At 39.7% G+C, this 16,896-nt stretch overlaps 1 protein-coding gene and 3 non-coding genes across 5 annotated transcripts; 1 reads left to right on the plus strand and 3 right to left on the minus strand.

Moving 5' to 3' along the window:
- Positions 1-2,754: 2,754 nt before the first annotated feature.
- stimate (STIM activating enhance) lies at positions 2,755-15,907 on the minus strand. Of its 2 annotated transcripts, XM_032548821.1 has the most exons (11): positions 15,748-15,907; positions 15,007-15,415; positions 13,269-13,317; positions 13,098-13,193; positions 12,865-12,986; positions 12,514-12,626; positions 12,025-12,102; positions 11,795-11,938; positions 8,165-8,272; positions 3,642-3,765; positions 2,755-3,075 (listed from the first exon to the last, which is right to left on the minus strand). In XM_032548821.1, exons 2-11 carry the CDS (start codon positions 15,203-15,205, stop codon positions 2,960-2,962), a joined length of 1,149 nt encoding a protein of 382 aa, XP_032404712.1. In that variant the 5' UTR covers positions 15,206-15,415; positions 15,748-15,907; the 3' UTR covers positions 2,755-2,959. The 2 variants fall into 2 exon arrangements, with proteins under 2 accessions (XP_032404712.1, XP_032404711.1); XM_032548820.1 differs by lacking the exons at positions 8,165-8,272; positions 11,795-11,938; positions 12,025-12,102; ... (4 more) ...; positions 15,007-15,415; positions 15,748-15,907 and adding an exon at positions 3,857-3,992.
- trnae-cuc (transfer RNA glutamic acid (anticodon CUC)) lies at positions 3,228-3,299 on the plus strand. The gene has a single exon. It is a non-coding gene; the product is annotated as a tRNA-Glu (tRNA).
- trnar-acg (transfer RNA arginine (anticodon ACG)) lies at positions 10,840-10,912 on the minus strand. Its single transcript has one exon. It is a non-coding gene; the product is annotated as a tRNA-Arg (tRNA).
- Positions 11,255-11,327, minus strand: trnar-acg (transfer RNA arginine (anticodon ACG)). The gene has a single exon. It is a non-coding gene; the product is annotated as a tRNA-Arg (tRNA).
- Positions 15,908-16,896: the final 989 nt, after the last annotated feature.

The following is a 16,896-nucleotide window of genomic DNA, read 5'->3' on the forward strand; positions in this document are numbered from 1 at the left end:
ATGACCACTTAAGACTTTTGAGTATCGGTGTGCTTCTTGCACACCTGAAAAACATAACCAAACTGTTTCCTCGCCATTTCTCTCCAAAACAAGCTCTGTGTGACTTTGGAGCTGGAGCTCTGATTTTCTGCGAGCTGTGTGTGTATTTGACCTGGCAAAGTGCTCTCTGTTTTTCATCTGGTGAGTCAGCTTCAGGCCACGGTGTATCTCTGTTGACACTAGTTTCCCCAAATCCATTGAGCGGTGAATTTGGGGAAACTCACCGAAGTAACACGGCAGAAATAACAACTGCCGTGTTATTTCTGGGGGTTTTACGACTCAAGCAAAAATGAAACTAAAAAGGAAAAAAAAAAAAAGAATAAATACACTCCTGTGTTCCCCCTTCATCACCAGGAATCTCGTCACTGCTGTACATTCAAGTGCTAAGGCTAATTGCGAGGTGGCTTTCGGGAAAATGTTCCCTCCGAATTGGCAGTGTGTTGCGTGGCACACGCTGGAACAAGAAGGGCCTTTCTGCTCCGGAGCAGGCTCAGTTCACCATCCACCCAACACTCCCACTTACAGCAACATTACCTCAGATAGGCCCACTCGAAGCAAAAACAGACATTATCAACTCTTTTGGCTAATGCTACGGAGTCAAAGTGTGCCAGAGAAACTAGTTTGCTATCTAAATCCAACAGTGCTTGATGCGTTGCTAAGTAGCGTGTTTTTTCACAGCGTCGGGCCGGGTGGGCGGGGCTAATGACCGGGCTCTTAATACCCAAATAATGAAGCTCGTGATAATTTAACTTTACAACATAGACAGGCCCGCAACAGCGGAGCTTACAAGTTTCACCACCACTGTGTCATTCTGAAATCCATCTGACATGAAGTGCAACAAACCAAGAGAACAACAGAAACATCAGGCTGCTGGTCACTAACGATGAAACGACACAAATTCAGCCCCCGACATCACCGCTGCACCACCGACAGAGAGAAAAGGGGATGTAAGCTCGGCGGCTGGGCTGATACAGTTTACAATCAGTCTACAGTTAACTCACACTTCGTGAATAATGTCAGAGTTGCTACCTGTAACCAGTCCGGCTCCTTTGCTGGCAGTTTTGGCGGGTCTGAATCGCTGGCAACAAAAAAAAGTCCGGTTCAACACAAGACGAGGAACAAAATATGCGTCCAGTTTTTTCTTTTCTTTACCCTCTTTTTTTCCATCCTTTTCACGTTGCCGCTCCATGGAGCTCCACTCATGTTAACCGTAGAAATGCTCTAGCTAGTTTGCCATCTGTTGCCAAGTGACTGATGATGACGTTGGTGGACAGCTCGGAACAAGCTTTACCCAGAATACACTTGGAGACAATATGGAGGATCCGCTTGTAAATTTGTATGTCATAAAGTTAAATGTAAATAAAGCCAGTCATGTAGCACAACATTTTATTCAATATTTTACACTCACTATGTCACTAAAATCAGTCGGTCTTGTAAATTTTTTTAGCAACCATGAGTCAACAATGACTGGGGCACCATACTATATAATATACTGGGGCACCATGTTTTATAATATTACTACATACACTGTACTCAACAGGCGAGGGCCTAATTTCTACAGCTCTCATTAGACGCGATAAAGGCTTTGGGTGCCTCAAGTCATATTCTGCCCCTCCGGACCCCTCCCCCGCTCCGCCCCTGCTGTAATGTAAATTTTTAGAATATCATCCTTCTTCTGCTTCAGGATATGTGCGTAGTCTTATCATGAGGTTGGTCAATCTGCTCTAGCACAGACCTGTACGCTGTCATATAAACACCAGGGGAGACTGTGAAGGTGTTTCTTCCCCACTCCACAGCTTATCAAATCTGCCCTCTTTGGTATTCAAGAACAACTCTCTTTCCTTAACAACAGACAAATGGCACCACAGAATCCTTGGTGCTTAACAACCAAAGATTCACATCTGTAGTCCAATCAAGCCTTTCTTTTCTGACCAGAACCTATGAAAGGAAGCCAGAATCCGCTGTTAGTCAGAGCAGACCTGACAGGATTGGTTTTCATGCTTAGGCGATAAGATAGTATGCAGAGAATATAAAGTTTCTGACAGCATAGTCCGGCAACTAAATGGACACCTACGTGCAAAAAAAAAAAAAAAAAAAGCATTGGTTTTACCCTTTTTTTTGCATTTATATTGGTTCAAAAAAACAAACTGTGTCTTCAAACAAAACTGTTCAGTTGTGTTGTTCAAGTAACATAGTTATTTCAAATTTAGAGAAAATTTTGAAGAGGATTAGGGTCACCGAAAAAAAAAAAAAGAATTCTGAGATTAAAGTCAGAATTTAATCTGACTTAAATTAAATTCTGTCTTTAATCTTTAATCTGAGTCGTCTAACTTTCCGAAGTCAGACGACTCAGAATTCTGAGATTCTGACTTTAAAGTCAGAATTTAAAGTCAGAATTCTGAGATTCTGACTTTAATCTCAGAATTTAAAGTCAGAATTCTGACTTTCTGATGTCAGATGACTCAGAATTCTGAGATTCTGACTTTAATCTCAGAATTTAAAGTCAGAATTCTGACTTTCTGATGTCAGATGACTCAGAATTCTGAGATTCTGACTTTAAAGTCAGAATTTAAAGTCAGAATTCTGAGATTAAAGTCAGAGATTAATTCTGACTTTAATCTGAGAATTCTTTTTTTTTTTTTTGGTGGCCCTAATCCTCTTCCGTAGAAAAGGACATAACAGTAACAAATGTTTTGGAAATGCAAACGTTTTCAAAACGTTTAAACACAGGAAAGAATATTTATTCGAACAGATGGGCAAATACAAAAAAGTACATAACAAACATATCAAAATGCAATATCAGAGCAAAGCTGGCTTATTCGTCGTCCTTAAGCTTCACAAATATACACTTTACATTTACCACCGTCCAGTTAATGCCTGTGAAAGCGACAATTTCTAAATTGTTTTTTGACTTCAGTGACTATTTGCCGAACACACTGGCTGAAGGATCCTTGGGAGCAGCAGGCGGGGCAAGAACCGTCTCTGTGCCCGTCCTCATGCCGCTGAACACAGATGGAGCCACCTTCCCCATACGCTCTGAACACAGGAGAACAGACATTATTAAAAACAACCCAGCGACTGCCCACCGCAATTAAACAATATTACTTTCTATATGACTATAGAAAGTGAAAATGTATAAGATGCTACTGTAACAATCATAATCGATGCAGTCACTCGGCTGCCATGGCTCCCTGGTGGTCTAGTGGTTAGGATTCGGCGCTCTCACCGCCGCGGCCCGGGTTCGATTCCCGGTCAGGGAATTACTTTTTTTCGTTTTAGTTTTATTCCGATAAATGTATGTGGATATTCTTAATTGAACGACAGTAAGGCATACACAAATAATTAATCTATCTACAGTGTTTTATTTCCAGTTTTACACTTTTACAAGTTAATGTTTCATACTGCTTATTTCTCACTGCCTTGTCTTGATCTTTAAGCTCTACAGGCAAAAAAACAAAAACAAACTCAAAACAAAACAAACATCTTACACTTCTTGGACCATCACTTGTCTAAGAGAGGAATAGCCTTTTTTAGAAGTTTTTTTTTAAAAGACTGCACAAATTTCTTGATGTCAGAGTCCGTTACTGAAAGACGGTACTTACCACACTCCACCATGACCTCATAGGTCTTACTTTTGACCTCGCCCTTCAGGCCCAGTTTACTGCGAGCTCCTTTCAAGTCCTCCTCCTTCATCGGTGGCCGCTTCTTCTTTTTCACCTCGCCTGACTAAATAGTGCAACAGCAAGATGTTGAGTTCTGTAGGGAAGCAAGAGCCTGCAAAAAGAATAAAAAAATAAAAACATCTGATATAACCTACCTGTGACATGGTGATTACTGCTTCAAGAGTTTGTTCTGATGAGCTGATTGTTGTTTTGCTCTGTGTGTGTGTGTGTGACTTCTTCGCTAGCAAGCCTGACATTATATATAGTCCCGGTCCTCACCCCGTGAGTCAGGCAGACCCTCCAAACATTGTTGTCAGTGTGTATTATTAGGAGTGACGTGACGGATGGTACAGCTGGAACGGGTCTCCCGAAAGGCTCACAGGACGACAGCTGATTATTCAAGACGCGGCTGGAACGGAAAAGAAAAGAATCGAAGAGGATTCGCCGCCCAGGATCACCTCCTTGCTTCAGAGGAGGCAGGGATTCCCACAACTTGATCTAATCCACAATTAATTCCATTTTGGGTGTGGGACTTTTCACAAACTCCCACACCCAAGACGGTTAGGACAGGAACCAACAAAATGGGGGCTTTAACTATTGAATAGCCTTAAGGAACAATTTCCCAGCTTTGAGATTACACTTACAGGCGGCGAGGATATAGTTTTACAAACGTTATTTGTACGTATGAAACAGGTTCTACTATGTGTAAAGATTGTGTAAGTCAAAGCTTAAAAAGGAAAAAGAAAACAGTTAAAATAATATGAGTCATAACTCTGGTCAGTATTTTATGTTATAAAGGTGTCGCCCATACGATGGTGGGCAAACTGACTCACTGCTTGTTTTAAACTGCACACTTGATGCGGCGATGTAACACAGAACAGAAAATGAGCACACACACATTCACACCGTCACCTTCCTAAAATAATGGCCTATGTCATTTTTTGCCAAAAGTGATTTTTTTTTTTTTTTTTTTTTTTTGCCTCTATCATTTTTCGGCAATAGAAAGGGGGTGATATACTTCTTTGTTTTGTTTACAAAAATTACTTTTAGCAAAAAAAAATTATTTTTTTTTCTTGAGGAAGGTGGTGATATGTCACAGAGTTCTGGATTAAATAAAGAGTTCAACTAATTTGAAATCATTACTTATATTTATATCCATTTGGTTTAGTTATGTAGAACGTAAAAGGTGAGGTTTCTCCTTTTGCTTGGATAAAAATGTAAAATATAATAAATACTAAACATCAGCAGATCATACATAATACCTACATCTCTCAACATGTATGCTGATGACTCACATCTTTATATCTTAATTATTATTAGGTGACTTGGATCCGTACTGCGGGGGAAGAGAAAATCCCAAATGGTGCAAATCTCATTGAAAACCTGAGAGAATAAATGTTAAAGTAGTAAAATCTAATATGGAGACACCAAATATATTTAGTTTTATAGTTAGTGGAGACTCTAAACCCCTGTCAACACTCTATAGTTAGTGGTAACACATCCCTTTAATTCCCCTTTACAGTCTCTTTAAGTTACAAATAACCACGTTCATCTCAGTTGTACATTTAATATTTGGAAAAGGCTGGGGAGAGGCAAGAAGTAAGCTGGTCACATTTTACACCACCAGGAATAGAGATCAAAGTGCTTTTTGGTTATTAAACATAAAAACCTTGTTTATGACAATAATATAACAGACCAATGTCTTAAAGTAGAATAATAACTAAATCCACTGCCTTTATTTTCTCTATGATAAATCACTTGTCCTTTAATTGTCTAATGATTTAAGCTTTTAAAATATCGCGGGAGCTCTTTGTCCCGTATGAGAAGAGCTGCAGAGACACACCGACTGCTGCGAAAAGGCTTTCTGCCTTCAAATGTGCCACATGAAAAATGCTGAAAATCAATGAAAACATGACAAGCAAATCTTCACAGTTGATGTAACTTAGTTTACTGTTAATGAGAACCAGAGGTCATTTCATCGCACGCTTGAAGCTGTAGCTATATTTGGATATACACACCATCATTCACACACACACACCCACCCACACAAAACACACCTTTCTCTCAGCCGTCCTGGTCCACAGTCATCATTTACAGTTTAGAGGTCAGAGTAAGTCACATTCTGAACATCAGAGCTCACCAGGTGTTGCTTCATGCTTGAAGATCTGAAGCTCCGTTTGCAGGCAAAAGAATAAATAAATAAAAAAACACTAAAAATACTAACAGGTGCAGGTCACTTCGCCTCCTTCGTCGTTTCGTACTTGTGCAGTTTTGTACACACCCACCCCAAAAAAAGAAGAAAGTTGCCATTAATTCGTACACGCAATACGAACGCTTTGTATCTGCTTTTGAAACAGATGATTTCAAGTAATTTTCTGCTTTATATATTTAGTCCAATATGAGAAAGTATGGTTACAGAACTTCAATACATACAGTACAGACCAAAGGTTTTGGACACACCTTTTAATTCAATGAGTTTCCTTTATTCTCATGACTATTGACATTGTAGATTCACACTGAAGGCATCAAAACTATGAATAACACATGTGGAAATATGCACTAAACAAAAAAGTGTAAAACAACTGAAAATACCCCTTATATTCTAGTTTCTTCAAAGTAGCAACCTTTTGCTGTGATTACTGCTTTGCACACACTCTGCATTTTCTTGATGAGCTTCAACAGGTAGTCACCTGAAATGGTTTTCACTTCATAGGTGTTGCCCTGTCAGGTTAATAAGTGGGATTTCTTGCCTTATAAATAGTCATGAAAATAAAGAAAACCCATTTTAATTAGAAAGGTGCGTCCAAACTTTTGGTCTGTACTGTATGTAATGCCAGAAGGTTGCTCTTAGTTCAAAGTTTCTACACGTTTTTCCAAGAGAAAAATACAGGCTCAAATTTCCAGAATTCATTCCATTTAAAAATATCAAGTACAAAAGTTGACTATGGCAGGAACTAGAGAAAGCACAGATTGATGAGAAGAAAGATGGTCGGAAGGACATGAGGAAAGGGGGAAAAAAGGGATTCAGAATAAAGTTCAAAATTATCTAATGTTTCCCCCATATTCACTCTTTTTCCTCCCCCTGATACTTATTATCCATGTCTTGAAAATACAGAAACAAAACGGTGTACTTTCTCAGATTGTGTAAGAGCTATTTTTAACTGTTTGTTGAGAGGGTAATAAGCTGTCAATTTGCCCAAACAAAGATCAGAATGAACAACATCAAAAGAAAAGAGGACCTCAAACGCAATCCTGATATAATATAACCCTAACAGAAATATGAAACCGTCTTAATAAACTCCACATCTTTAAAAATACCTGACAACCACGAAGCAAACAAACAAACAAACAAACAAAAAATCAAACCCTACTTGATGTGCCAACCGCATAAGTACGTGGGTGTAATACGCTTTGGAAGGGACAAAGGGGCAAGGCGCGGGTCAGAAACGCGACTACGAATTGGTAAAGGAGGGAACTGACCTGCAGTCCGTACAAACAAACTCCACACACCAAAGGACAAAACAAAGACAAGGGAAAAAAACAAAGAAGAAGTTATGAACATGTGCAAAAGAAGGAGCTCCTCTGTAAAGTCTCTCTGCAGGAATGAAACACACTTTGGAGGCAAGCAGAGTCATCTTTTTGGCCTAAGAAAATGAAAATTGAAAAATCAAACCAACAAACAAAAATTCAAAAACACAAAGGAACAAAACTCGTAACAAATCCAAACAAATGAGAGTGCTTCATTAAATGTCTGACAGACTGAGTTGACACTAGAAAACTCTTCGCAGTCCTCGTTTGTTAAGATTCCATGAATTAACAAACTCCCTTTGACAAAAGCAAGATCACACAGAAGATGTACAGTGATTAAGTTTGTTACTGTGCAGGAAGGGAGAAAAAATGTCCACACCTTCACTCACATGTATTGTTCATATACCGCAGGCCATGATGGTACTTCTACACAAAAGGACGAAGCTGAAGTGAAGGTCGCATCAGAGCTTCAAATATGTAAGGAACACGTTAAGGAAGGAAATGTAAGTGATATCACAGTTGGGTTAGTTTGCATATCTGTCTCTCGAGGCCACCAACTGAAATGATCCGAGACGCACAAGTCCAGTCAGGAATTTAGTGTCATTCGTCTCCCATTATGCAAATATTAGCACTTTGTTGATCCATCTACAAACACAACAGTTCTCTCAAAGTGCAAAGTCGACATGCAGCAATTATCCAAAGGTAAACCTGCGAAAAGAAACAAGTGTATTTCGGCGTCCCAAGTCAAAAACTTTTCCTTTTCTTTTTTTTGCGTACCAATCCTCTGGGAATGATCAGGGAAGGAAAAATCCACGTACAGTGTCGTCTTTGAAGAGGACCAACAGCTGTTGTGGTTTGTGGAGGTAAAGGAATGTAGGTGGACTTGAGGAAAAAAGAAACGTTTTTAGACATAAAGGCGGCCGAGCTCATCAAACGGGAATCCCCATTCGAAGCTTTTTCTTTTTGACCATCTTCAGACCGGCGAGTCGCCGGACATCGTCTTCATCCGACTCATCCATCTCATCGTCGGCTGAGAATAGGATCTGAGGAACATCAAGAAAAGGTAGGTTGGAAAAGTTTTAAGATAATTCCAAACCTGAATATGCCGGACTGGGTTTCTTGTTGCAACCCTTATGGTGCGTTCACACCAAACGCAAACTTACACACGTCAAAAAACGCGTCCGACGCTTGAGGTTCGACGTGTGTGCACACGCACAACAAATGCGTTTTGAGCATCAGTGGCGTCTGGTTTACATTCAAAGTCTATGTGGAGGCGCGTCAGAATCGCTCTAGCTGTTGCTTTCCGTTGCCGACCTTTTTTCCAGCTCAAATTGCTCCAAATGGTTCAAATTGCGCTGGGCCCTTGATGCGCCTCCATGTAGACATTGAATGTAAACCAGACGCGCCTGATGCTCAAAACGCATTTGGTGTGAACGCACCACTAGGAAGTGAAAGACTGTAACCACTCAACCAATGCAGATGAGATTCTAAGCAGTTTTTCACAATGCTAAAAGGTTTATTGCAACCTGGAGCTGCATTTAGTTCCTTAGAATGTGGCTTTTAATAATTTTGTCCAAAGATTTTAAGAAATCAAGTAATATTTAAAAATGTGAAGGTAAATAAAACAATTTTAAAAAAGACTTAACTTCAGCAGTTTTTCTAGGCATTTCCATGCAATATATGAATAACAGTTTCACAAGGAATGATGCTAGTGGTGTTTTGTTTTTGTCAGTGGGTTGCAAACTATATACTTTTTGGTATGGTTTATGCAAAGAATATGCATTAACCTAAAAAACAAAGCTTTATTATAGAATTTGGATTTTTAAAATAAGGAACAAAACTTTTATTTTCGCTCATTTTGACTCATGTAGGTTTTAAAGCTCTAAAACCATTTTGTTTATCTGGATTCAAGGCAAAAATGTCTCTTAGGTTTGGAGAGGTTGCTGACCCCAGGTCTAGCCTTTGGACATGGGTCAAAAGGTCACTGGTCATAAATTTCACCAAGCTGAGAGGGGCTGACAGACAATTTTAAATCACAAAAAAAGAACGCAAAGAAAAACTAAGAACAAAAGCAGCAAAGGTAAAATATATAACACTGCTGCTATCTAGTTGCTTTTGTTATCTGGTTTCAGTCTGATGAATTTGTTCCAACAACAGAAACAAGAGATGTGTAAAAGAGTTGGATTTATTTTTTCAGACAGCCCCCAAGTGGCAGAGTCATGTTATAACGTGTAGAAAGCATTCAGAGAGAAAATGACAACCCAACCCAAACACATCTGCTAGAGACTATTACTATTATTACTATTAGGACAGAAAAACTACCAGTCTTCAACGTCTACAACAAGGGACAGCATAGGCTGTACTTCTTGAGGAAGTCTGTTGTTGAGATCGTCATCTCTTCTGCAGTCATCTGTTGGGGCAGCAGCATCAGATCCAGGGACCTAAAAAGCCTCGACAACCTGATACAGAAGCGCCGGTTCTGTTCTGGAGACGGCTTTTTTTGATTTTATGTAAAAATCAAGAAAATTATGAACAATCCTGAGCATCCTTTTCTTGAGACTGCCATAGGAAAACAGAGTGTCTTCAGACAGAGCCCTCTTCAAATTTGCGTTAATACAGACTGCTACAGGAGATCCTCCCTGCCTATAACCATCACCGTCTACATCAACTCTTAAGAGCCTTGAATAATATGAGTCATAAAAACATTTAATTTCCCTTTGAGATCATTAAGTGTGTATATTTTTTGACATAAAACAGTGGTGATGCCAAAAATGTAAAACAATGATTTGAGTTGAGAGATCCCACATTAAACCTCAGTGCGGACTTCCACTACACTCACTGACTCACCGTCCCTGGTAATTCACAGGTTTGGATTTTGAGCCTTCATCCCTGTCCCCTGGGTTTGCTTATTAATCAAGAAAATGTCATTATGTTTTCATCTCATAAGCCTTATAGCAAATAAAAAATGTGCACTCCCCAATAACAGTCATAATACTGACTGATCCCGTAATACTTGACTACTAAATCTTTGTAAGAGGCAATAAACTTATAAAAAGGCTTGTAAATCAAATAGCCTTTTTTTTTCAAATGCCTAAATATATATTTTGTACAGTATTTAGAATGATCCTACTCAGTTGCACATTCCTTCAGCTGTATACAGCTGACCCAACATACTGGAGCTCAGCTTGGGTTGCTAGGTAACAGGGTTAGGGTTTCTATGTGAGGGGAAAGTCTTACATGGGGTTGCTAGGTAACAACGCAGTCCCCACGAATGTGACTAAACAATTAGGAGATTTTTGAAACTACTCATTTTTCCAGACACCAAAAAAACCTGAACTTATTGCCAAGAAACAGCTGGTTGCTTTATTTTAAACACGTGGGCAGCTTTTAGAAGTAGTTAAGACCCAAATGAAAGTCACTGCCACTGCTGCTGTTAGAACTGAATTTCCCCACATTGGGAAAATAAAGAACATTTCTGTTCCTTATCATACTATAAAGAGTTATTTGAACGCAGTCCAACATTAAAGAGCCATTTTTTTTAGATATTCATATTCAGAAGCACATTTTGCTACAATCCACCTGAATAACATGGTGGAAAAAGGAAAAGAGACGAGCCAGCCAGGAGTCGAACCTAGAATCTTCTGATCCGTAGTCAGACGCGTTATCCATTGCGCCACTGGCCCATTGAGAGCAACTGAACCCCCACCTAGTCTAAAACAAACCACTAGTGAAGAACGGCTTTCTGGACGTGAGTAATAAATCCCTTAATCAATCACTGAGTCTATAGCATCTTGCTCTTTCTCTTTATTAGCACATTTGAGGGCAGACTGGACTAAATACAGAAACAAAGGAAAATTCGAATATTCAAGTATTTGAAATTTCCTTTCAAATGCCACAGCACAATGCTAAAAATAATTTGGCCTTACAACCTCTACATTTCAACAGAATGTTTATAAGGTAAAGATGTTTTACATATGGTACAGATTAAGGCTTAAATTACTAAAAATAGCAACAAGGAAAAGAATCGAGCCAGCCAGGAGTCGAACCTAGAATCTTCTGATCCGTAGTCAGACGCGTTATCCATTGCGCCACTGGCCCTCACAATACATACAGAGGAGCGCTTCCTTCACAGCTCAGCTGGGCCAGCCCATGACCCACCCCCCACATTTGCACTCAAAGTCTTGCTCCGACAACAGCAGCAGCACAGAGGCAAGGAAGTGAAAGAACACAAAGCTGGGTTTTGTTTGTGCTGCTCCAGGCAAGTACTACTTTGTAAACCGAAACTGTTTTACAATAAAGTGAACAAACGAGAGAACTGAAGAAAACAAATCACATGCAAAATCTGAAGTTCTTACAAGGCATGATCCAAACTCCACATTATGGCACAGTTAGCCACACCAAATCTATAAAGACCTTTCTATAATCTGCAGGGACTAAAAAAAAAAAAGCATAGTCAGGCAACCCTAAAACCTGAACTGTTTGAAGGATTTCTTGTAAATTGAAAAGGAGAGGTACTCTCCTTTTCAATTTAAGAGGTTGGTTATAACTTCCTATTTCAGTCTTACCTCTGATTCTGAGTCATCGTGAGAAAGTGCTCGTCTGTAGCGAACTTTGCTGTTCCCACGCGAGTCCTCTTCCCTCTCCTCAAGCTTTGCTTTTGTCCTGTGCTTCTTCATTAGGAAATTATCAACCACCCAAAACATGAGGGCCTAAACCAAACAATGTACCCAACAACAAAATGTTACCTGCATGAACCGACTCAGGTTGTGTGACTTACAAGCATTGGCGGACTTACATTGACGAAGAATGGAACGATGAGCATGACAATGGCCAGCTCCAGGTCAGGATTCTCTATGGGATTAAGGAGAGCCAGCTGGGACACAAGCACACAATAAAACACATGGTCATAATGCTGCATAGAACCACCTCGCTGCGTCTCCAACATGGTTCATGTCAAACTGTTAACAGGGCTTTCTTTCTCTTTAAACAGGACAGATTTGCCAGAAATAAAATACTATTAAAGTGATTTCTGAAGACAATTGTTTGTACTGGAAATTACTTAGAGGAATCAAACTAAAGAGGGGGTGATTAAATAGTATGTGTCAAAGAATTTTGAACCCCATGAATTGTTTTCTTATTAATACACAATAATTCACTGCCTTGTGTTGGTTTATCACAAAAATCACAATGAAATAAAATTAAGCTTGTTGTCTTGTAAAAACATGACCCTAACAGGAAGGAAAAGGTGTGGAAAAAATAAAAGGTAATTTTTCATATTTTTTACCTTCTTCCACTGGGGGATAAGTAGAAGCAACATCATGAGAACTTTCTCAAACATCACAATGAGGATGTACAGGATGCATTGGCCCAACCATGCAGTGCACTGCACTGGCTCTCCTACACAGATAAGAATGCAAACCATAACTAAATTAAAAGATTAAAAAAGGAATTTTATTCATATTTAATTAAAAAAAAGCGTGCGACAAGTCAGTGTTTACTTTCTGATGCATAAATTCTTTGGAAAGTTAAATTTAGTTTGAGAACGTAAGCGCCTACTGCCCTCTAGTGGACATAGTAGGCATGGAACGACCCTTCTACGTACTCAGACTGATAAACACATACATGTTGGCCTCACCATATTCTCCAAAACGTAGAGAATCCCACTGCCTCCATTCAACAACAGCACTGACAACCTTCACGCCTGCATATATGAGCAACATGCCCAGAGAGGCATCCAACAAGAAGTTAATGAGGTATCTGGAAAAGAAGACAAAGGGGAAACCTGTTAGAACCTTCTTGCCGAGTTAGAGGAGTAAAAATCATAAATCTTAAGATTCTTTGGAGATGCGGTGCCAGAAAAATACCCACAGCGAGCAGGGATCCTCCTCCGTAAGGTCTGACAAATACACGTTAGCAAAGTGGATGAAGAGCATCCCAATTGCTTGCTTTGAGGTGTCCAGGAACCTGAATGCAGATGGCTGAGTTAGTTCCAAGGTTGGCAAAAAAAAACATTAGCGTTGATCAGCTCACTTGACTTACCAAATCTTCCAGGGTCTCCTTTCATGTTTGGGCTCCCTGAAGCGTTTTACTGTAAAGAACAGAGCGCCACACAGATGGGGGTTATTTTTATTTTTTAAATCAACTATTTTCAGCTTTTATGCTTCATGAACAGAAAGGGAGAAATATGTGTCTATCAGGTCACCAAAAAAAAGGGAACATGGTTTATAATCATCTAGTTTCTGAAATCTTTAAAAAGGCATAAGCAAACAAAAAAAATATAATGCCTCATTATAGCCTATAGTAGAATAAACAGCAGCTGATGATGGAGAGACAAAACAAGATTATAATGTTTTAAAACAAATTAGGAGGGGGTTGTGCGAACAGTAGCAACCAATAGCAACGAGACATCCAACACAAGTCAAGCTCCTCTCTCTCTTCACAATAGTCACTTGTTTTGCAGAACTGTTTTGTTTGTCTCTGAGGGCAAATAGTAAAAAAAAAAAAAGTTGTAGACCACAAGCTGAATACAAAGTAGCAATCTCAAAAAAAGGTTTTGAAAATCTATAACCAGGGGTCAATAGTTAATAGTGTGAAGAAACTGCAAACGATGACCTCGATTTGTGATGTCAACACTGACTTCAGACCAAACACAACCTGCAATGTGCAGCTGGGTGTGTTGTGAACGCAAGCAGAAGTCTAGACTTCTCCTTCTGCCAAAATCACCTGCCTCATGCACAGAACTGAAAACAAAAAAAAAAAACCCAGCTCATTCTTTTTTGTTGGTGAACTTAACAGATTGTATTTCTTCCAGTGTCAAGTTTAAGAATTTATGTTAAATCATCAGTATACATAGAGTTGAAAACAGCGAAGGGCATCTACGATCTCCAGATTCAAAGTCTCTTCAATTAATAAAAAAACTGTTTTTAGCGATGAGTTTCTGAAATAACCAATAACACATTTCAGACCAAATTTGGTACAAAAAAATAGCAGAGGAACTGTAATGTATAGTGAGGCTAGTACTGCACTATTAAGTTATTGTAATTCTACTTGATATAACTCATTATTTAAAGCTTTAAAAAAAGATAGCACTTCACTGAATCTAAAGAAAATTCTCATTATATCACTTTATGTTTTGTCACAATCTGGTCAGATGAGACTGACATTTAACTTTGTTTTTGGCCTACATGCAGTGACATGTTTTGCAGAAGTATAATACTGTACACGTCATCTTCACAGGTAATGTTATCTTAATGTTGCATTTTCCTTCTACTTTACAATTATGCACTACTTAGAGTTGGTCAACCACATAACATCCCAGTGAAATGCATAAAAATTCAAGGTCAAGTGACAAAATCTAGGAGGGGGGAAGGTGCATATTTTTTGTAAGTCACTATTTAATCAAGACAAACAACAACCCCTTCCCTCAAGTCATGCTCTTGGTCCTAACAAGAATGTCCTTGAGCAAGGTGCAGAGATTTAGCCAGCTTCAACTTTTCTTGGCTTGCTCAGCATATTTGTAGTAAAATATGCCTCGATAAATGAAGAAAATTAACGTTTACACAGGAACCATGAGCCAGGCGTAGTGTTATAGTGAAGGGGGGATGCTTTGATTTCGTTCATGCGTCTCCTTTGGGGAGCCCGTGTTCATGCTGCCTGCCAGCTGAGATCAATACAGCATTGGGTTAATCCAGTGGTGCGACTGGATAAAGGCGGCTTCTTCCAGCAGCAGCCCGGTGTCAGATATCCGACACGCAGCAGCTTCTTGGATCATACTCACACATGAGCGTGCTGAAAGCCATCACGGCCAGGAGGCCCTGCAGGAAGATCCCGAAGGAGTCCATCAGGGCGCCGTTCTCGCAGCCCCGAGTATCCGCACCCGGGCCCGGGCTGGAGGACGCGTTGGCCACAGACACCGCGGCCAGAGCCGCGCCTCCCGGACCGGCTGCCAACGTGTCCCCTCCGCTCACAGCAGCCATTGCAGCAGAGTTGTCCGGACCGCTCTACCCAATGAATTGACTCTCCCCACCGAGAGCCAGGTCTCTGCCCGGTAACTGTCAGCTGGCGGGTATGTCAGGCTGGGCAGTCCTCGCTGAAAGACGGTCGCATCCTCTTCGAAGGCTCGCACTCATTCTCCTGCTCCGTACCGCTCGGCCATGGCTGCTCGGTCATTCGAGAGGTGAAGCTGTCTGAACAAAAAAAGTTGCAACATTAGAAAGCCATAACAGATGCCTCAGGAGGGCACAACATGTTTGTGTTCTCAACCTGCGTCGAAACGGACACTGGTGGCTAAATGTGTGCTATGTAGCTAATAAAACCCGGAGTTATAGCCCCTCTAACCCGAGTCACGTCGTAGGTCAGACAGCATTAAGAGGAAAAATAAATAAATAAATGAAAAATTTCCGTTCGGAGTCAAAAGCGGTCCCGCTACTGCTACTAGCACTTACAGCGTTAGCGTCTATCCACGCTATCCATTTAAATGGAGCTAATGCTAAGCTAGCGAAGTTGAACTTTCTCTTACGTCAAACGCGGAACTTGTCCCGTCGCTCATGGCACTCAGAGGAGTCCGCGAAAAAGAGACTTTTAAAAATGGGAAATAATGGCTCGGACACGTCCAGCTGCCTCCCTGCCCAGCAGCGTCTGCTCCTGTTGACAGGCGGTGTCACGTGACCTGAGCGTAGCCGCACGAACTGCATGCTGGGAAATGTGCCTAGAGTATGGCATGCTGGGTCATTTGTGTTGTGTGTAGTAGGGCGTGAAGTGAGATTTACAGTTCAGTAAATAGTGAAATAAATAATTGTATATGTGTGATGACTAAAATAAACACGAACCTCTGGATGACCAAACAAATAAAAGTTGATTTAAAAAAAAAAAAAAAATATATATATATATATATATATATATATATATATATATATATATATATATATATATATACACGCACAAAATCTATAATTAATGAAAAGTGGAAATTAATCAATATTTCATACACGTTCATAGCATAATATGTTTATGTATATCATGTGTATGTTTTGATTATTTGAAGCATCTTTACTGTTGTGCGCATCAAACATGGGAACACCAAACAGAAGTGATTTTTTGATTTTATAGAAATCAAAATAATCATATTTTATTAGCAGTTTTTTGGGGGCGGCGGGAGAGGTTTTAAAAAACGGTCAAAATGGGATATGCAGAAATTTAGTCTGATTTATTTTTTGTAAATTAAATTGACTGTAGGAGGCGCTGTTGCTTCTGTTGTGGTAACAGATATTTTCCTCTCCCATCACGTAAACGTAGACGAGTAAGAAAATAAACGCCAATTTTGATAGGTTTTGATTATTACTTTTTTTTTTTATCGTTGTATGTTTTTAAAAATAGTTTTTGCTACCATAGTGATGTCATGCATTTCCAAAAATAATGGCTACAAATACATGTACATATTGTTCTTTTAATCTATTCCTTTAAATTTAATGTATTTATACTTTGTCTAATTCCTTTGTTAGCGCATGCAGACTTGATCAGTAAAGCTGATTCTGACATGTTGTAGGAGAAGCACCTCACAGCCAAGTCGAGGTGTGGGGAGCGTCAGAATGAGAGAAAAATCTGCCAATTTTTCCTGTCTCTTCACAGCTGAGTTTTGACATTTATTATTTTAAATAAGGTTTTATCA

This window comes from Xiphophorus hellerii, chromosome 20, assembly GCF_003331165.1.
Source record: "Xiphophorus hellerii strain 12219 chromosome 20, Xiphophorus_hellerii-4.1, whole genome shotgun sequence".
NCBI classification, from domain to species: Eukaryota; Metazoa; Chordata; class Actinopteri; order Cyprinodontiformes; family Poeciliidae; genus Xiphophorus; species Xiphophorus hellerii.